Source organism: Nerophis lumbriciformis, linkage group LG04, assembly GCF_033978685.3.
Source record: "Nerophis lumbriciformis linkage group LG04, RoL_Nlum_v2.1, whole genome shotgun sequence".
NCBI classification, from domain to species: Eukaryota; Metazoa; Chordata; class Actinopteri; order Syngnathiformes; family Syngnathidae; genus Nerophis; species Nerophis lumbriciformis.
The window spans coordinates 36,264,339-36,286,658 of NC_084551.2; the positions used below are offsets into that span (position 1 = coordinate 36,264,339).

Below are 22,320 nucleotides of genomic sequence, written 5' to 3' on the forward strand. Positions count from 1 at the left end.
GTCCGTGAGCACAATTTGTGTGTACAAAAATTATGTTTTGTTGAAAAAGTGTTTATATATATATATACACATATATATTTAAATATAAATTAAGACTGAAGCTCCTCATTGGCTTTTCTGAGAGGATCGTTAGCTTCAGTTTTAATTTACCGTGAGTCTTGAAGCAACAAATATTTGAGTACTGAATTTTTACACATTTCATTTTTTTTTACACTAAATGTTTTATACACTGAAATTTAAATACTGCATTTTTAAACACAAATTTTCCCCATAATTCTTTATTCAAATAAATTGAAGTGAATTATAGTGAAGTGTGAAGTGAATTATATAGCGCTTTTCTCTAGTGACTCAAAGCGCTTTACATAGTGAAACCCAATATCTAAGTTACATTTAAACCAGTGTGGGTGGCACTGGGAGCAGGTGGGTAAAGTGTCTTGCCCAAGGACACAACGGCATTGACTAGGATGGCGGAAGCAGGGATCGAACCTGGAATCCTCAAGTTGCTGGCACGGCCACTCTACCAACTGAGCTATAGCGCATTGTCTGCATAAGTTGATTTAAAAAGCCACTGTTCATAGTTCAGCCCTGAATTTTTCTACAGTTCTTTGTTTTAACACATCATTTTTAAACACGGAAATTTACATATTGAATTTTTAAACACAAATTTTGCCCACAACTTTTTATTCAAATAAATTGTCAGCCTAAGTTGATGTAAAAAATGTAAGTTCACAAAATTCAAATGCAAAAAAATCAGTTACATAAATTCAGTCTCCAAAGAAAGGCACAAATTAACCTCCATAGCCCTGTGATTGCCTGGTGACCAGAAGTTAGCTGGGACAGACTCCAGCTCCACTGAGTGAGGACAAGCAGTATAGAAAATGGATGGATGGCACAAATAAGAGTAGAAACCAGGATTTTTTGGGGGTAATTCAGCCTCATTAAGAATAATTCATGCATTTAAATGTGCTTTGTAAGTGTTAACTTTAGCAAAAGAGAATGGCATTGTAAAAAAAATGGTATGTTTATTCCCGTAGTGAATTATAAAAACAGTACATGTACAAAATCTAGAAAAAGCCTTAATGTACAACATTAGATACATCGCGTACCCAGACAAACCCATATATTATTAATACCACCTGAGATGTTTCACATAGGTTTGATGTGTGAGTGCATCAGCAATAATTCTCTAATCAAAATATGTAAACATCAAATTATTGTGGCTTTTCAGCAATGTACATTTGTACATTTTGTTCCCTTTTCTGAACATGACATGGTGTTCTAACGCCATCAGGAGTCCATTGTTACATGTAGTCTTAAGCCCACAGGGATATGGTCTGTCAGGCCAGCCAGCTGGGTTATAAACGATACCTCTTCCACTTCCTATAAGGAGAAAGTTCACACTTTATAAAACTCATCCGTTTCATGACAACATGCAAATGTGCTATCACCAAGTATTGTTACTTCAATTGACTGGTTTAAGAAAAGAAAAAAACGCTAAGTGCATCGACTTACTGTTTGGCAGTGCTTTGAAATGGACTTTTCCCGGAACAGGATATAATCAATCCTGCGACCAATCCACGGCTGGTCAGTTTCAGGGTAAACCAATGGTGAGCCTGTGGCAGGAACGGGAGGGGAGATGTAACTCTTTCTGAGCATCTCACTCTCTAAAGTTCTGCACAAAAACACAGAATTAGACAAAGGAAGTATTTCTGTTGGCATTTTGGTACCTCGGTTTGCATTAGTAATCAGTTCCACAATGTCAGACAAAAAATAAATAATTTTTTTCCATAAGAAATCATGTCAATCTAATTGATCCGCTCCTGACACCCAAAAATATAAATCATTTTATAGAGAATTATTAGTTTTACGTTCAGAAAATGGTTATTGGAGTTATTTCTCGAATTAAATAGTGTTTTCACCTTCTTTGCTTGCATTAGCTACTTTCTTTGGTCTCATACGGACTTATTTTCCAGTCGTACTCAATACAAAAGAAGCATAGAGACATTGCACGCAAAAAAGCTAAACTAGCTCGTAGGGATTTATTTATCTATTAATTCATATCACAGTTATCCTGACTAAAATGATCATGGTTACCATCATTATTGCGGTATTTTTTAATGTGCTCAAAAAATACTTATACACACTAAAATCTTTTGACCGAGTTATTTCTTTTTTGGAAATAACTCAAATAAATAGATGACACACTGCTAGAAAAGCCACTATTTTGCATGTTTTGTGTTTCTTATGCTTCACTGATAGTGTTTTAGTCTTAGTATTTTATCTTTTTAATGGCTAAGCTTTTATTGTTTTAAATATTGGAGCACTTTTAGATTTATTTACATGGAAAGTACAAAACAAATAAAATGTATTATAATTATATATTATTTCTGGCGGGCGTGGTGGCGTCCTACTTTGTTCAGCGGTCCTTGAACGCACCTTAAAAACATTTTGTCTCGTATTCCTCAGAGTATAGAACGATCATTCTGTTCTAAGAGAGCACAGCTTGTCGATTCAATGTACAAATTTGAGTATCTTAGTTGCTCAAACACCAATGTGTTTATATAAGTTTAGATTGGGGCATGTCTTTTCTTAATGGGGAAAGATGTTCATATCTCTTGTTTTAATGGTAGCATTTAAGCTATGGTCAGTTCGTGAGTTTATAAAAGTGCAGTTACTGCATCGATCAGTTTTAAAACAGTAATATTAACCGTCAAGTCAGTTTTACCGCGTTTGCCAATAATACTGTTTATCGTTACATCCTTACCAGCTTTTTACATGTAATAGTTGGTGGTCCGAAAACCAAATCATACGAGAAGTGGGGCGTATGAAAACCGAGGTACCATCTTATTGATATTCAGAGAGTAAACAACTTAATTGTACCTTTGTAGGTTTTCTGGAGTGTTTACACACTCATCATACAGTGTCGGCTGCTCTAGTAGAGTACCTGTAACACAGGAATTACCATAAAGCAATAGAATACAGTTGCTTCTTCCATGCTCTCATAATACCGTACTAAAATAGTTAAATGTACGCACCAATGACCCAGGGCTTCTCTTTCCCTGGTCCTGCCCTGCAAGGGTCTTTGTATTCCTCAAAGAGGCAGTGGTTCTGTTCCAAAGTGTCATCTAGAAAGACAGAAAAACAGTTCTACACTCAAGTGGATTATTTGGGGGGCGGAAATGGAGAATAAATTGCGCAAGGAGACAAACACCTACCTGGTGAGCAGTTGTCAAAGTTAAAGTCGCCACAGAGTACATCAAAAGCCACTTCCTCGTCGGACTGCCTGTTGGCTGCTTGGAAGTCCCCGATCCACTTGGTGACCATGTTTAATTGCTCACAGCGGATCTCTCCTTCACCTGATTCATAAAGACTCTCAGCACGTCTCGCTTGTGTTGATTTCTGTTGCAGTTCAGTGATGATGAAAATGTACCTTCTGGTGCATGGAGGTGTATACAGTTAAAATAACCAACTACTTTCTTCTGCTTCTGGTTCTTCCCGATCACCACCTAAGGATACAAATGTTAGATTGTATTGGTATTAGTTTGAGTTTATTTCAAACATGCATACAGTTACAACGTAACACATCACAATTTCCAGTTCCTCTTATCAACATGTTTAAAAAGGAGTAGGAAGAAGCAGAGCTTATTTAATCCTACCCCCTTTCCATTACATAGCAATTGCTAACACTTTTGTTCACTTCCTGTTCTCAATTTATTCCCAATATACTCCATAAATAATAACATTAAAATAAATAAATAATAATTAGTGAAATAAGTTGTATTTCATATTGTGAGATAAATAAGATTATCAATAAATTCAGAGGTAAGTCCCAATAATTTTTTGGGCATTGAGCACATTCTAAAACAAAAATTAACTATTGAGATGTTACACTAATTAGTTGTGTCACCTATGATGCAAGGACAAGATATCAACAGTGTTTTCCATACATTCATTTAACCCTGGCGGCCCGCCACAAGTACATTTGGACCAACACATATGACTTTAGAGGTTGTTTTTTTTATTTTTTTTTATTTGACATGTTCACACTTGCTAACAAAACACATCATAATGAAACTGTCTATATAGTTCACAGGTGTCAAACTCAAGGCTCGGGGGCCAGATCGAGCCCGCCACATCCTTTTATGTGAGTGTAAAAGTTACTAAAGGGTGTTATTTCATGTCGAGAGGGCTCTCATAGTGTTAGAAAATGCATTTAGAAGGTCATAAACACTTGTATATGCTGCAGCTATGAAAACATTTGATTACAATTAATGATTTCTACTTCGCAAAAATTCATTTAGCACGGTCATGTCCGGAACCAATTAACAGTGATAAATGAGGGATTACTGTAGTTTGTTAGTAAAAATATATGTAGTAGTATAAGGGATGAGCAATATGGCCTAATATCTATATTGTGATATATATTGCAGCCTCCTGCGATAACAAAATATATCACAATATATTTGGTATGTAAATGATAATAGAACCATTTCAGAATGGGTTACAAAGGCTCTTAATTTGGCATCTGACGCAAGCAGTAACATATTGCCTGATTTCCGGTTGTATTACTTCTTAAAACTATTTAATCAATCTACTTACTAATTTACTGTTAATATCTGGTTACTTTCAGGTATAACATGGTTCTAACTACACTTCTGTAACAATATAGTAAGCACTTATTATATCTGTTTGGATACTTTACATTAGTTTTGGGTGATACAACAAACGTGGGTATTGATCCAATACCAAGTGGTTACAGAGGCAATATTGGTCAAACCAATGCGGATACTCCACATTTCCCAGATCATTACATGATCACATGTTTTATTTATCACAATTATAATCAGACAATGTTTATAAGCAATCCAAAAAAAAAAAAAGTATTTTGGATAGTAAAAACTATGGCTCTAACCACTGTGGTATCTACCCAATATTAGGAAGAATAAGAATATAGTAAGATGAACACAGCTGACTTGGTTGATATCTGTTCTCTAATATAGTGGCATAAGACAATGACGTGTAAATGATCTTAAAAATCAGCAGGCGGTTATTTATACAGCGTTTTAAATTGCGTATTCAGGGTAATTCTATTATTTCCTGTGGGATCATGTTTTTATTAATACAAATACCAACCACAGGCCCAGAATAGTGTGGATAAATAATCCTGTGACTTCTCCGACTAAAGTTAACAAAAGATGCTTTCGGTAAAATCGTACCTTAGCGGCGAGGAGGCCCTTGGCAGCCAGCGCGTCTTCCCCTCGGCTGTTCGGAAAGCAGTGGTACTCAGCCTCCTGGATGGGAAATCGGCTGGCAAGGAAGAGGCCGCTATTGAAGAACTTGAAAGTGGAACAGCTGCACGGTGGTTGGCAGGCGTATCCTCCAATGTCATAGAGTATGTGCCCAAAAAAAGGACTCAGCGTACAGGTGAGTTTTTGTGCGGCCCTTTTATCGAACACCTCCTCTAAGCAAAGAATGTCCACATTGGCAGGAAACAACGTTGACACTTCCCAGGGCACATCACCCTGTTGGCCAAGACCCTGGGAGAGTAAAGCACGAGGTGCCCTGCGCTGACCTGTTGGCCCCTGCTGGTTAGCGTTGTGGTTGGAGTTGTGCTGGATGGATGGTAACTCAGCAGACGGCTCCTTTGTATCTCCACAAGGTACATAAACCGCTCCGTTGCAGGCCTTTACTCCAAATACATCACTCTCGGGGGGCGCAGTCTGTCTGTCTGTGGCACTACATGAGGAGGAATTAAGCGCGCGGACAATACTGTTGGAGGGGCTAAGAGTACTGCAGCTGCTGGGGGAGTCGATAAAGATGCGGATGTTGGGACGGCCCACGCCCTGCGCTATGCACTCGCCAATAGCAAGAGCCCTGCGCTGAGTGTGTCCCAGGTTGTTAAAGCGAGCGAGGCTGTCGGGGAGAAGACACAAGTTGGCTGATGCAAAGCCAAACGATGCCTTTCCTTCTAGCTCAAAGCCACTGTGGGTCTCACACTGCAGCGACGTCGCATCTCGGTGGTAGCAGAAGGGTCTGCGCCACGCTTGCAGCGGTGCCCACAGCAGAAAACCCAGCAAGGCTATGGGCGCCGTCAAGAGAAACAGAATAAGGAAGGTGATAGAGCCGAAGACGACCTTGAGGGGGTGGAGGTAGCATTCCTCCTCTTGTCTGTGCGTCTGCTCCAGCGTGGTCGACTTGCACACGGCGATGAGGCGGTCAAGAAACCAGAAGCAAGGTAGAATCAAAACCCATCCCGCCGCATGGACGCCGGCAGCACACCGGTTGGGAAATGGGGACGTCTCCAGGGCCATGCCACGGGACACTTTGTCTAAACTAAACCAGAAATCAGGTGTCGCTTCATTCCTGGGTTATACTTTGTGGACCCAACTCGGGACTGGAAACAGGAAAAAGAAGCTGCACGTTACATCACCACTCCACAATGTGGATTTACAAGAATGACAGGGGCTTCATGTCTGCACATGCACTGACATTCACTGATTTACAGCAGACAAATACAGAATGTAGCACAAACTCACACCAATGTGTTTCATTAGCTTACAGAAGAGGCGAAAAGAAAAACACAATAACAAATATATATAATGCTGGAAAAGAGTGCAGTAAAAAATAAACTGTCACACCCTCAAGTGCATGAACAGATGAGATATGTAGTCTAACAGGAAAAAGGTGGGGTACGCTACAAGGTATATTCAAGAATGATGATGTTGCAACTTCACAATTAAAAACCATCCTCCTGATGCTATGTTCTAGTTTATGGATTTAGATTAGGGACGTGCCTACTGATATCGGATGATTTTCGTAAAAAAGTATGTGATTGTCCATTGCCAAGCTATATATTTTAATGCCGGTTGTTGACAGACAATTTTCATTTTTTGTCTCCGGCTGACAGGCGGCTAGCAGCTAATTGTGTGTCTCAGTCACAGTACATTTTGTAGTCCATGTATCCCTCAAGTGCCGGCAGCACTCATGCAGCCCCAGGCCATGACACTACCAATGACATGTTTTAACATAGAAAGACAAAATCATTTTTGTAATCACTTGTGTCCCAATCTATTTAAGCAATAATTGTTTTTTTTACTCAATTCCAGTGGTGCAGCAAGGAGAACGAGTCCGAGTGCCGCCGCCGTCCTGACTCCGCCCACTGCGGCGATCGACGTGTCGGACACCGCGGCGAACAGTTTGTACTGCTCTACAGCTGTACACTGACTACTTAACAGTATAGCCAAGTATATGTTTTAAAGTATTGTCTTGGGATGTACATTTTTCAACAACTCACGATTCAATTCCAATTTGAATGGTGACGAGGCTTTTCAGAATCGATTCTCGGTTTAACAGCAACCTCGAATCGACCCAATTCTTGCAAAATATTTATCTAAATTATAATAAAGCATTTATAAAACAGGTTAAAAAAAAAAGCTCCTCTTGGCCGTATACGCGCACTGAGTAAGCGTGGAGGTGGCCTGTAAAATATATATTTTTTAAATTGATTCTTGAAAATTTTTAATTGATTCAGAATCGTAATATATAAGGCTTGCGATTCGGAACACCCCTAGTAGGATATGATAGTATCAAATTTATTTATCCCACAATGGGGAAATTATGTGATTGCACTGCAGATTTTTACATACAGTAACAAAAATACAACTTAATAAAACTACTAAAAATGTATAATAAATAATACATTTTGCACACTAAACAATTGCACTATGTATACATAAATACTCACATTTGTGACATACTGTATTTTAAGTCTTACTAAATTGATTACCCCTGAAGTCAAGTCATACCAGTGTTTCAGACACATTCATGATTCACCACTAAGACATTGACTGCCGCAAATTGATCTGGTGCTACTCGTTCACGCTCGCTCATAAACACATTAAAACGCAGCTGGCCTGCCAGAGAATAAGAGGGAGCAGGAGGATTAGGTATCGCTAACTTCGCAATGTATTTAATGAGTAATCAGACACCTTAAGATACTCTTTAAAAAAAAAACAGGAAAAAAAAACAAACGTGTTGAAGAGAAATTTGCTCCGACGTGAAAAAGCACTTCCAGGCGGCTATGTCTTGTGCAAGCAACCCACCGCTGCCATAAAATAGACTGCTGTCCGATGGGAAGCCCATCCATCTATCCATTTTCTACCGCTTGCGTCTTTTTGGGGTCGCGGGGGGTGCTGGAGCCAATCTCAGCTGCATTCGGGCGTTAGGCAGGGTACACCCTTGGACAAGTCGCCACCTCATCGCAGGGCCAACACAGATAGACAGACAACATTCACACACTCGGGCCAATTTAGTGTTGCCAATCAACCTATTCCCTTTGGAGGTTACCCGGACGGAACCCATGCAGTCAACATGCAAACTCCACACAGAAAGATCCCGAGCCCAGGATCGAACCCAGGACCTTCGTATTGTGAGGCAAATGCACTAACCCCTGTTCCACCGTGCTGCCCTCGATTGGAAGGATTGTGTACATCCATCCATCCATTTTCTACCGCTTAATCCCTTCGGGGTCGCGGGGGGCGCTGGAGCCTATCTCAGCTACAATCGGGCGGAAGGCGGCGTACACCCTGGCCAAGTCGCCACCTCATCGCAGGGCCAACATAGATAGACAGACAACATTCACACTCACATTCACACACTAGGGCCAATTTAGTGTTGCCAATCAACCTATCCCCAGGTGCATGTCTTTGGAGGTGGGAGGAAGCCGGAGTACCCGGAGGGAACCCACACAGTCACGGGGAGAACATGCAAACTCCACACAGAAAGATCCCGAGCCCGGGATTGAACTCAGGACTACTCAGGACCTTCGTATTGTGAGGCAGACGTACTAAACCCTCTACCGCCGTGCTGCCCTCGATTGGAAGGATTGTGTACAATTGGGATTAAAATACACTACAAACATAAATACTTCAGCTGCACTGATTTTAAAACGGTTGCTCTATATTTGTATTCGTTGTCTTATGAATATGACTTTATAAGAGCTGTCCCAGATCATTTTTCAATATTTCAAAAAATGAGAGACAATTCATACGATTTTTTAAAAGAACATAACAATGAGTCACACAAAAAAAGACATGCTTTATAAAGAGCATAACTATCATTTTAGTGTTGTTGATGTTGTCTTTAAAATGAGTCAGCTGGACTGAGGGCGGAATGTTCAAACTACCAACCAGGAAGTAAGTTCCATATTCCCTGACCGAACATCTAGCGTTCATTCATCATTTTGAAGATAAAAAACACATAGGAAACTATATTATAAACTGTATTATATCATGGTAGCAACACGAATATGAAGTGCTTGTTCGAACAATTGATGACATGCTCATTGAAGGTGCTTAATGTCGCCAGTGTGTTGGCATGCTAAGCTAGCAATGTTCACAACGAATATAAAACACACTTTTATAACACGCACTGTATATATGTGACCATATGCTGGTCATTATAACATTAATAATGCCCACGAACAGTATATTGTCATTATTGTATTGTTATGTCAATATAGCATCGCATAGCTAGCGTCAGACAGCTAACTCAAACAGTCGTATTAGTACCCTAGCAAAGAATCCGGGGAGAACTCATTAATTAGTTAGTTGCAAACATATTTACGTCACAGTTTAACGTGTAGTCACAACACACGTTAAATAATCAAACTACATCTTAAAAACACAAAAAAACGAGTCAATGAGTCCAAATAAACACTTACCATGTCATCTGTCTTTCAATAATATTTAAGGCAGCCTAATCCGTTTGACGTCACGGTCTGTCATGTGACCCACCTGTGTGACGTCACAAAAAACAAAGCAGCTCAGCTTTGATATCAATTTACCAATTCATCCCGTATAATACTACCTCAATAGAATATTATTTCCAAAACTATTTAATGTAACATTTGATGCAATTCATTTTGTTTCACTGTTCGTATACATGCTTGGCCAGGAACCACAAAGTTTGGGCAATCTGTGATTAGAGTTAGCTCCAAAGTACAAGCTGATATCTGAACCATCTGTCTTTTTTCACACACACTGACACCGGATAAGTAATAAGGCTCATATAGAGGAGATGATAATATTGCAATAATATACCACTTTTTGGAAATTATATCTCATTCTCACAGAAATTAGAAGAGACAACTTGACTTATCAGCAAGGTGAGTGGGAATGTGAACATGACACATATACGTTTCTTTAAGTATGTGTGATAGTAGGTCACCTTGACATAGGTTTATCACTGGACTCTGCAAACATTTCAATAGAAATGTATTTTCAACAAGATGTATCAAAAGTTTAACAGGGCAAATGATGACAGCACTCACTTTATGAATATTTCTGCATATGCGCAGATCACACCGTACAAACATCTCAATAGAACATTATTTTTAACAAGATGTATCAAAAGTTTAACAGGGCAAATGATGACAGAACTCACTTTATGAATATTTCAACATATACGCAGATCACACATTGTGCGTAGGGCCCTGACATCCGTTTGGAGCCTCATTTTGTATGAAAAGGCGCATGCAAAATGTCAACTAATGAATGACAAGGTGCTTAATATGACATTTTACCACAAACATATTCCTAGCCTCTTCCTGCTCTGTCACTGATAAGAATATATTAGTAAATTTCCCTAAACTTGTTGGGTTCGATCCCATATTTGCTAATTCATATTACATTTGCACCAAAATTGACTAAAAAAATTAATTATTGAACAATGTATTCCCCAAGCGCTATATACTGTATACAATATAGATTTGGCCAACAATAGAGCAGATAATACTATTGATTACCCCTGAAGTCATGTTATGTCAAGCAAATTTGACAGTGACAGCCAACGAACGCATCCTCAACTCAATGTAGCATTCTAGCTAGTGGCTAATGTCACTCGCTTTCATGGCAGCAAAAAAAACTCAGTTTCTCACAAGTTTCATTATCACTGGAGGACGAGGAATAGCTTAACACGCTACACGACACACACTTGCTAATTGCAAGCTACTGTAGAGCTCTTGAATGTAAATATAGACAATATAGGATCAGGTCGATAACACAGTGGTTAGATCGATATTTTTTACTATCAAATAATCTTATGTCGTTTTTGTTATTGTTTGCAAATTCGGGAAAATAGTCCCTGGACACAGGAGAGCTTTGAGGGTAAAAAACCCTCCAAATGATTTAAATCATAGCCAATAGTAGGAAATCATTTAAATATTTAATTGATATTGTTACACCTCATTCCTGTGTTTTTGTCTGATTATAATTGTGATAAAAAAATGCAATCATTCAATGATAATGAACATTTTTAGGTATTAGTATACAAACCCTGTTTCCATATGAGTTGGGAAATTGCGTTAGATGTAAATATAAACTGAATACTATGATTTGCAAATCATTTTCAACCCATATTCAGTTGAATATGCTACAAAGACAACATATTTGATGTTCAAACTGATAAACATTTTTTTTTTGCAAATAATCATTAACTTTAGAATTTGATGCCAGCAACACGTGACAAAGAAGTTGGGAAAGGTGGCAATAAATACTGATAAAGTTGAGGAATGCTCATCAAACACTTATTTGGAACATCCCACAGGTGAACAGGGAAATTGGGAACAGGTGGGTGCCATGATTGGGCATAAAAGTAGATTCCATGAAATGCTCAGTCATTCACAAACAAGGATGGGGCGAGGGTCACTACTTTGTCAACAAATGCGTGAGCAAATTGTTGAACAGTTTAAGAAAAACCTTTCTCAACCAGCTATTGCAAGGAATTTAGGGATTTCACCATCTACGGTCCGTAATATCATCAAAGGGTTCAGAGAATCTGGAGAAATAACTGCACGTAAGCAGCTAAGCCTGTGACCTTCAATCCCTCAGGCTGTACTGCATCAACAAGCGACATCAGTGTGCAAAGGATATCACCACATGGGCTCAGGAACATTTCAGAAACCCACTGTCAGTAACTACAGTTGGTCGCTACATCTGTAAATGCAAGTTAAAACTCTCCTATGCAAGGCGAAAACCGTTTATCAACAACACCCAGAAACGCCGTCGGCTTCGCTGGGCCTGAGCTCATCTAAGATGGACTGATACAAAGTGGAAAAGTGTTCTGTGGTCTGACGTGTCCACATTTCAAATTGTTTTTGGTAACTGTGGACGTCGTGTCCTCCGGACCAAAGAGAAAAAGAACCATCCGGATTGTTATAGGCGCAAAGTTGAAAAGCCAGCATCTGTGATGGTATGGGGGTGTATTAGTGCCCAAGACATGGGTAACTTACACATCTGTGAAGGCGCCATTAATGCTGAAAGGTACATACAGGTTTTGGAGCAACATATGTTGCCATCCAAGCAACGTTACCATGGACGCCCCTGCTTATTTCAGCAAGACAATGTCAAGCCACATGTTACATCAATGTGGCTTCATAGTAAAAGAGTGCGGGTACTAGACTGGCCTGCCTGTAGTCCAGACCTGTCTCCCATTGAAAATGTGTGGCGCATTATGACGCCTAAAATAACACAACGGAGACCCCCGGACTGTTGAACTACTTAAGCTGTACATCAAGCAAGAATGGGAAATAATTCCACCTGAGAAGCTTAAAAAATGTGTCTCCTCAGTTCCCAAACGTTTACTGAGTGTTGTTAAAAGGAAAGGCCATGTAACACAGTGGTGAACATGCCCTTTCCCAACTACTTTTGCACGTGTTGCAGCCATGAAATTCTGAGTGAATTATTATTTGCAAAAAAAAATAAAGGTTATGAGTTTGAACATAAAATATTTTGTCTTTGTAGTGCATTCAATTGAATATGGGTTGAAAAGGATTTGCAAATCATTGTATTCCGTTTATATTTACATCTAACACAATTTACCAACTCATATGGAAACGGGGTTTGTAATTTAGCCAGGGGTGGTCCTGTTACAGTATTTACATTTTATAAAACAGCCCACAGGTGAAGGATATGTGCTACTTTGCTCAGTGAATGCTACAAAACACAACAATGACTAAAGAAACATGCCTTAATGCACACAATCGGCAACAACAACATTTTGATCCAATAGTTTCTATCAGTTCCTTTCGCTCAGCTATTTATTTTTCTTTGTAATAATAGAAATAATGTAGAGTAAGTGGTTGACAAAGTCCAAGTGCATCAGAAGTGCGATAAAAGACGTATTCTTCAGGGTTCAGGGACAGCTCCTTGTTGCCGAGCAGCAGCTGTGTCCACTGCCAATAACTTCAACACAACAGCCAATTAGAACTCGTTAAATGTGGTAAAGGATGAAGAAATTCTCATTTAGTGGGGATTTTAAATCACGGCCTGTGTTTTTAATGTTGAATGAGGGCATATTACAGTCTTTCCCACACTATTGGTCGGGGAGCTGGATAAAGCCATAGTCTAATTTGCATAATTGGCCATGACGCATGTGCTTGTAATATTTATGTAAATTGTAGACGAGAAAAAAAAATACAAAAAACATATCAGGCAAAACAAGTACAGTATGTTTAAAAATACAAACACACATTTTCTGCTTTGATTTTGTCTTTTTTATGCCAAAAGCAATATGTGCTTTAATTTCTATGCGCAATCACTGACTTGATTGTGGGCTGTTTTTTAGCCTTTGTTTTAAGTTGCTTTTACTCAATTTGCTTTAACAAATAGGTTTAAAAAAAAAATCTAACTCATGGTAGAATCTCTAAAGTGTCCAATAAGACCCTAAAAAATGCTAGATTCGTCACCAGTCGTAAACCCCCCCCCCCCCCCCCCCCCAAATAATCTAAAGTTGTCAGTTGAGAAAGTGGCAACACTGATCTCTGCTGTTATGTCTTGTAATTATTTGGCAGACGAAGGTCTTTATCCATAAAAGTGCATGGATTTGAAACATTGCATAACTACAAAACCTCAGAATGTACAACTCCTGGCATAGCATACACGGGGGGTGATCATTCAGTTGTTTAATTTTGTAGAAAAAAAGCAGATAGCAGACATGACACAGAACTATAGACTTTTAATATGGCTACCTACTGGCTTTAAAAAACACTAAAAGAAATCAGGAAAATAAATTGTTGTAGTCAGTTTTATTTTTAGATCAAGCAAAATGAAAATTATGGGATCACCCAATCCTAAGGTAAATTTTATGGATTAACCCTGTAAATATTAATTTGCAAAGCTAACACCGGCATCAATTAAATCTGTTCATTAGTCTGCAGTTAGAAAGAAGTGCGTACACTTAACTGTTGCACAAGGTGGGTTGACATAAATCATGGTTTCAATCATGGCTAAACGCTCAAGTGTACATTGACATTTTGGACACATCTCCTATTCCATCAATGGAAAGGTTTGTGGATGATGACATAATTTTTCAAGATGACAATGCATCTTGCCATAGAGCAAAAACTGTAAAAACATTCATTGAAGAAAGACATATGAGGTCAATGTCATGGTCTGCAAATAGTCTGGATCTCAAGCCAATTGAAAAAGTGTGGTGGAAATTGAAGAAAATGGTCCATGACAAGACTTCAACCTGCAAAGGTGATCTGACAAGAGCAATCACAGAAAGTTGGTGGAAGATTGATGAAAAGTTGTATTTGTCACTCATTAAGTCCATGCCTCAGAGACTGCAAGCTGGTATAATAGTCAGAGGTGGTGCAACAAAGTGCTAGTGGTGTGTTGGAGAGTTTGTTTGTTTTTCATGATTTCATATTTCTTTCCTTAGAATTCAATGATTACAAATATTTTTCCACTCTGCTTGATCTAAAAATGAAACTGTTAACAGCTAACACCATTTATTTTTTTGGTTTAATTTAGTATGTTTTAAAGCCAGAAAGTTGCCAGTTGAAATGACTATTTTTGTGTCATGTCTGTTATCTCTTTTTTTCCCCCCCGACAAAATTAAACAACCGAATATGAACATCTTCCAAGACTGCTGATTTCATACTCCACCGGTAGTGTCCACTCTTGAAGGGAATGTCATAGAAGTGGTGCATGCATATAAATACCTTGGTGTTTTAATTGATGATGACTCTCTCACTTTTAAACCTTTTATTGATAAACTGGTGAAGAAACTAAAACTTACATTGGGGGGTTTCTTCCGTAATACAATATGTTTTTCTTTTTGTGTAAAAAAGCGCCTTGTCTCTGGTGATCTTTTTTTATATGAATGCTACTTGTTCCTGTCTTCAGATGGTCGACTCTGTTTACCATGCTTTTTTGAGGTTCATCACAAACTGTAGAGACGTGACTCACTTTACCATGAATTGATTACGTGGACCCCGACTTAAACAAGTTGAAAAACTTATTCGGGTGTTACCATTTAGTGGTCAATTGTACGGAATATGTACTGTACTGTGCAATCTACTAATAAAAATTTCAATCAATCAATCAATCAAAAACCACTGTGACTTGTACTCTCGGGTGGGATGGCCTTCTCTGTCCACTAGGAGACAGTGTCATTGGTACACTTTTATTTACAAGGCTCTTCTGGGACTATTGCCCGATTACATTTGTACATTGATTTCACAAAGAAGTACAGACTTTTATGCTCTGAGATCCAACGATCACCTGTTGCTCTCTGTCTCTTTTGCTCGCACCGAGCTGGGGGGAAAAAACTTTTGTTTATGCAGCTCCTTGTGCTTGTAACATGTTACAAAGAGACTGGAAGCTGACTGAATTTGTTATCCTTAAATGCTTTTAAATCTAAACTGAGTGCATTTAAAGGAGCCTCAATTATCTGTAACTGTTTTACTTGATGTCCATCCTGTCATTTTAATGTGTAATGTGAATGTGATTTTATGTGTAACTTTGCTGCCTCTTGGCCAGGACTCTCTTGAAGAAGAGGTTTTTAATCTCAATGGGATTTTTCCTGGTTAAATAAAGGTTGTATTAAAAAAAATTAAAAAGCATTTTTTCCAGGGGTTTCATTTAAGTCAACATGGTAAATCAACAAAGTGATCTGTGTCATTTCACAATACACAAGCTTTTACATTTGTGCGTGAGCTCATTTATTTTCTTTGCTATTGACTGCCTTGTTCTTGTCAGAGCGTAAGATGCAAATTGCATAAACTGCTGCAGCTGCTCTTTATCAAACTCCTTTTTTGATGTTCCTTAATTTGGTTTTGATGTACTGTACCGTACTGAGCACACCTTGTTGTAGCAATACTTTGCGTGTCACTAAGTAGCGTGCAGAGCTCCACAAAGGCTGATTTGTTAACAAACGCAGTGGAGTGTGTTTGTTTTACAGGCTAATTGCTCGTTAATGGAGGATGACAAAGAGAAGGGGGCGATACAACTATATGTTTGAGGTTGCACCGTTCCTTTGATACAGCAGTGACTCAAACTGCAATAAAACATGCCTGTATTAGCCTCTTTATTAAAAATCCTATCTAAAATGTAATATATTATTTTTTGTCCATCCCCCCTGCTACAAAAAATGTTGGCAATCGAGTTCATATTTTAAATCTTAATTGTTCATCTGAGGATTCAGATCAAACAAAAACGTCTCTCCCCCAACACTGTTAGAACGCAAACAGAAAAAAAAAGCTGGTACTTGCTTACTAATGCCACAAAGTTCCATGGACGTTTCCGTCTGAGGTTGCCACAGCAACTGATCAGGCAGTAGGACATATAGAGGGGTCACATGTAGTCTTGGACAAACGCCTTGATAATGTCCACAAAGGTGAAAACGGTTATAGAGAAAAAAAGTCACGACTGCCTGACCAGTGAGGACAAGAAAGGTCTGGAGGGATACATGGAAGGTGAAATCAAAAAAGGCGGGCTTTGACGTTTCAAATACATAGAGTAGATTTCTATGGTCACTGATGGGGAAGTGGTTCAACTGTGAGTGGTTGTTTGCCTACTTTGTATCCTGCGATTGACTGGTCACCAGTCCAAGGTGTCCTCCGTGGTGAGCCGGAGCCTATCCCAGCTGTGTGAGGTATGAGGTACAATCAATCACACCGGACATATAGACATGCAGCCATTCAAAACCACAGGAACATGCAAACTCCACTCACAATGGCTATTACAATTAATTCATAACTGTCATACATACACTAATAATTATAACAAAGACATGCCATGTTAAACACATAACTACTTGAACCAAGATTGGGTTTTTTGTGCTTCCAGTGCCTAGACAAAATGCAGTACAAAGAATTCTAGCAACATCCATACAATACCACTAGGTGGCAGTCCAGCTCTTAAAACACGTTTCATTTCTATTCAAATGGCTTACGAGTTTTACTCTAATTTAGTATTATCAAACATTGGGTGACTTTGTGTTAGGTAAAAATATTCAATCTCACTTACAATGCTACGTGTGCCATTAAAAAAAGAGTAATTCAACAAAAAGACAAATAAAAGGTGAGATTAAACACCTACCCTACATCAAACGTCATGTCGATGAAGCTAACTTCCGCTTCTCGTGAATTTGCGACTTCTATTAAAAACAAGGCAAGTCACCTTCAAAACCAAGTTATTCTTGAGTACAAATATGTCATCACGTTTACAGTGATAGAAAACAATGAATTAGCACGATAAATGATACAAATGTTTCGGTGGTGGATTAAAATTCAGTTTTTCGACGACTGGGTTACCTTTGGTCACCTTTACAACAAAAGTCCACACTTTACGGTAGCCAGTTCCTCTTGTTGGGTAATACTTTACAGTATAGTCCATATGGCGATACTATGGGGCGACACATACATTTTTATATCGATTCGATACCAACAGACAAATAGAAAAAATATATCCAAAGACATGCACCTGGGGATAAATTGATTGGCAACACTAAATTGGCCCTAGTGTGTGAATGTGAGTGTGAATGTTGTCTGTCTATCTATCTGTGTTGGCCCTGCGATTAGGTGGCGATTTGTCCAGGGTGTACCTCGCCTTCCGCCCGATTGTAGCTGAGATAGGCTCCAGCGCCCCCCGCGACCCCAAAGGGAATAAGCGGTAGAAAATGGATGGATGGATAATCTGTTAAAAATATATAAATACATCAATATGGGATAATTTAGCAATCTCAACAAAAGTATTCCCACTTCTTACATACAATTGTACAAAATAAAGTGTGGGGGGGAAAAAAGTGTAAACTATATTTGTTGGCTCTGCTTGAAATGTTGTATTTTTGTCTCGTGTCCAGTGACTTATTTGGTGTTTATAAACATTATAATCATCAATCAAAATAAATGTATACAGCCCTTAATCACAGGTGCCTAGAAGGGCTACAGAGGCCACAATGACATCACTGGTCTGAATCCGCATCCTGGGTGACCGGCTGCAATGGTAAATGGTAAATGGGTTGTACTTGTCTAGCGCTTTTCTACCTTTTTTAAGGAACTCAAAGCGCTTTGACACTATTTCCACATTCACCCATTCACACACACATTCACACACTGATGGCAGGAGCTGCCATGCAAGGCGCTAACCAGGACCCATCAGGAGCAAGGGTGAAGTGTCTTGCCAAATGGGAACAGTTTTTGCAAATTATTAATGATAATGTGAGAGTCCAGACCATTGGGGGCAAGCAGAAGATTGTAGGGGGTCTCCATCAGACTTGTATCTCTCCAGGGATTACCCGTAGCCTTTTCCTTGCAGGAGAGGGTGCAAAAAACGAGAAGCGACAGGTCAAATGGTCAAAAAGCTATAGTATACAGATTAGTTTTAAGGTGTGACTTAAATGCTTCTACTGAGGTGGCATCTTTAACTGTTGCTGGGAGGACATTCCAGAGTACTGGAGCTTGAATAGAAAACACTAGAGCCTGCAGACTTTTTGGGGGCTCTGGGTATCACTAATAAAACAGCGTTCTTGGACATAGGTTTCTGGACGGAAACGTTGGGTACAAAACAATCAGCAAGATAAGATAGTGCTAAGCCGTTTAGTATTTTGTACGTAAGAGATAAAACCTTAAAGTCGCACCTTAAGTGTACCAGAAGCCAGTGCAGGTGAGCCAGTACAGGCGTAATATGATCCAATGTTCTTGTCCTAGTCAAAAGTCTAGCAGCCGCATTTTGAACCAACTGTATTCTAATAATGCTGGACCTCGGGAGCCCCAAAAATATTTACGTTACAGTATTTGAGACGAAATGTAACGAACACATGTATAATGATCTCAGTGTCACTGGTGGCATTTCCGTTTTCTTAGCGTTAAGATGTAGGAAGTTGCCAGGCATCCATTGTTTAATTTCTTTAAGACACACCACCAGATGACTACAATCTGGTATGTTGGCCAGCTTTAGGGGCATGTAGAGTTGGCTGTCATCATAACAGTGAAAACTAACCGTATTTGCTAATGATGTTGCTCAGTGGCAGCATATAATTGCTGAAGAGAGCGGGGCCAAGCGCCGAACCCTGTGGGACTCCGCAAGTTACCTTAACATACCACAAGGTCACGGTATTATGGGGATACACAGTGCATCCTTTCAGTGAGATAGACCAAAAAAAAGCTAAGTCTGACATACCGACACATGATTTCATGCGTTTTTAATAGAAAGTTATGAGCAACGGTATTGAAAGCAGCACTGAGATCAAGTAGCAGCAACATGGATGACGCATCTGCATCCATAGTTAAGTTAAAGTTAAAGTACCAATGATTGTCACACACACACTAGGTGTGGTGAAATTTGTCCTCTGCATTTGACCCATCCCCTTGTTCACCCCCCGGGAGGTGAGGGGAGCAGTGGGCAGCAGCGGTACCGCGGCCGGGAATCATTTTAGGTGATTTAACCCCCAATTCCAACCCATGATGCTGAGTGCCAAGCAGGGAGGTAATGGGTCCCATTTTTATAGTCTTTGGTATGACTCGGCCGGGGTTTGAACTCACAACCTACCAATCTCAGGGCGGACACTCTAACCACTAGGCCACTGAGTAGTTAGATAAAACTAACAACAAATCATTAGTCACTTTTGCGCGGGCCATCTCAGTAGAGAGATTTGCCCTAAACCTCGATTGGAAGGGTTCTCAAAGATTGTTAGACGCTAAGTATTGATTTAGTTGTTGTGCACCAATTTTTTGGAGGATTTTAGAGATAAAGGGGAGGCGCGACCAGGGCCGGCCCGTGGCATAGGCCGTATAGGCAAATGCTAAGGGCGCCGTCCATCAGGGGGCGCCACGCCAGTGCCACAAATGTTGGGAGAAAAAAAGAAAAGAAAAAAAGTTGGTACTATTATTTCTAAATACAAAAAATAATCCCACGTTAATTAAAATGCAAAGTAAAGCCTATTTATAGAAATATTATTTGTTACAACATTACGCCCCCCCTCCTCCCCCGCACGGTGCGCCCCCTCCCTTCCCGTATCGTGACTCTTTTTGGACGTCCCCACATCAAAAAATCAACACAAGATGCCAAAACTGTCAGGTGCCCAGGGAAGAAAAAAGAGAAAAGAAGAGGAGGAGAAACGAGAAAAGACAGAGGTAGCAGGTAGGTAACGTTAGCCTACATGAAATTATTTGTCTGTTACAGAATGTGATAGTAGCTGGCTTTTTAGCATTAAGCTAATGTTACATGATTCGGCAATTGCTAATCAATAAATAGCTAGTTCTGTTTTAACGTCGGGTTAATATTGTGGAGGGGGCTAAATTGTTATGGAAAATAATAATGTAACGTTAGGTAATTACAGTACTCCCACTTTACATTCCTCAGGGACATTTCTTTCTTTCTTTAGTTTCTTTCGAACATGAACACACTTACATCATAATACATCACACAATTTCATATCATTTCATTTTACATCATGCCCGAAAAGGAGTAGGAAGAAGCAAAGCTTATTTAATCCTACCTCTTTCCTACTTCAAAGCGTTTACAAATATATAGAATCATTACTGACCTTTTTATATAATAAAATAACATCTATGAGTTAGTATACAACAGTTTTGTAATATGTAATTAATTAATTAATTCAGTCATTATTAACATACTGAGATGAAGAATATCTTATTTTCAATAAGGTTGAAAGTATTTCTCATAATTCTTCTTCTTTGTACTCTGTAAGCACTATTATTTTGAACAACCTCTTAAACTGGATCATATCAGTACAATTTTTAACTTTTTTACTTAATCTATTCCATAATTTAATTCCACATACTGATATGCTAAAAGTTCTAAATGTTGTACGTGCATATAAATGTTTGTATTAGGTCTCTCTCAAGCAGGTGTTTTTTGTTTACATTGTTATTGCCTTCTGGTTAGCTAATGTTTGCCCTGCAGGTAATAGTCACTTTTCCACCCCTTTATATATTAGGTATAGTTGTAAGTAAAAAAAAAAGGTCAAAGACAAAGCTATTCGGGTTCTTGTGAGTATATACACTTCACTGCCGATGTGGGGGGGCGCCACCTAAAATCTTGCCTAGGGCGCCAGATTGGTTAGGGCCGGGCCTGGGCGCGACAGCAGTCTGTAGTTTAGCAGGAGGTCCGAATCGAGGTTAGGTCTTCTGAGCAGAGGATGAATAACCGCTGTTTTGAATTCTAGTGGAATAGTACCAGAGGAAAGTGATAAATAAGTGATATTTAGCACTGATGGTCCTAATATTACAAACAGCTCCTTGATGAGTTTCCCAGGAAGCGTGTCAAGTAGACAAGGTGTTTGTTTTGTCCCATTAACAAGTTCCAAGAGTTCCTCTAATGTTAATTCATCAAAACAAGTTTTTTGGAAAGCATTTTGCATGATGCATTATGCATACATTCACATCTATGTTTATGAAACCCAGTTGAAGCTTGGACTTTGTGTCTTTAATCTCCTTTCTAATGAGCTCAATTTTTTCAGTAAAGAATTGCATAAAGTCATCAGCCGAGTGGGTGGAGCTACTGAGAGAAGACCCTGGTTGGGTTAGTGATGCTATGGTGTTAAACAAAAATGTAGGCTTGTTCTTATTAAGACGAATAAGATTATAGTATTCAGTTTTAGCTACGGTAAGAGCGTGTTTGTAGGTTATTAAACTATCACTCCATGCTTGATGGAAGACCTTCAGTTTAGTCGCACACCATTTGCGTTGCTGCTTTCTACAGGATTATTTAAGAGCTCTGGTTTCTTCCGTAAATAAAGGAGTGCGTCTCTTAGGGGCCTTTATTAGTTTTAATGGTGCAATACAATAAATAGGCATTATTAAAGTTGTTGGTGAGGCTGTCAATGGAGCCCACATAATATGGGAATGCCGCCATAACCGAGGGCAGTACGCCGGAGAGTCTTGGTTGTAGCTGCAAGACAGTGTATTAATATATTTTATTACTGGTTACTGGTAAGTGCACTTCGTAGCATCGCCCTCCTGAAAGAGTCACTTATCAAATATGAAGTGTTATGAAGTATCGTCATGTCCGT

The 22,320-nt window shown here is 39.2% G+C and overlaps 1 protein-coding gene across 3 annotated transcripts; it reads right to left on the minus strand.

The window, feature by feature from the left end:
• Window positions 1-664: 664 nt before the first annotated feature.
• smpd5 (sphingomyelin phosphodiesterase 5) lies at window positions 665-17,683 on the minus strand. 3 transcript variants are annotated; one of them, XM_061953851.1, is made up of 11 exons: window positions 17,600-17,683; window positions 17,385-17,442; window positions 16,862-16,929; window positions 9,722-9,794; window positions 5,217-6,394; window positions 3,431-3,506; window positions 3,216-3,356; window positions 3,036-3,125; window positions 2,881-2,944; window positions 1,513-1,672; window positions 665-1,380 (listed from the first exon to the last, which is right to left on the minus strand). In XM_061953851.1, the coding sequence occupies exons 5-11, from the start codon at window positions 6,309-6,311 to the stop codon at window positions 1,288-1,290; spliced, it is 1,719 nt and encodes a 572-aa protein (XP_061809835.1). In that variant the 5' UTR covers window positions 6,312-6,394; window positions 9,722-9,794; window positions 16,862-16,929; window positions 17,385-17,442; window positions 17,600-17,683; the 3' UTR covers window positions 665-1,287. The 3 variants fall into 3 exon arrangements, with proteins under 3 accessions (XP_061809835.1, XP_061809843.1, XP_061809852.1); XM_061953859.1 differs by lacking the exon at window positions 9,722-9,794; XM_061953868.1 differs by lacking the exons at window positions 9,722-9,794; window positions 16,862-16,929; window positions 17,385-17,442; window positions 17,600-17,683 and adding an exon at window positions 9,570-9,709.
• Between the last annotated feature and the right edge of the window lie 4,637 nt (window positions 17,684-22,320).

What these genes read in the sequence shown, in the direction of transcription:
- smpd5 (XM_061953859.1), bottom strand. Translation starts at nt 6,311, where the DNA reads ATGGCCCTGGAGACGTCCCCATTTCCCAACCGGTGTGCTGCCGGCGTC. An exon ending in ACACCTCCATGCACCAGAAG is followed by an intron (nt 3,357 to 3,430) that starts GTACATTTTCAT and finishes TTTATGAATCAG; the next exon opens with GTGAAGGAGAGATCCGCTGT. An exon ending in ACTCCAGAAAACCTACAAAG is followed by an intron (nt 1,673 to 2,880) that starts GTACAATTAAGT and finishes GTTTTTGTGCAG; the next exon opens with AACTTTAGAGAGTGAGATGC.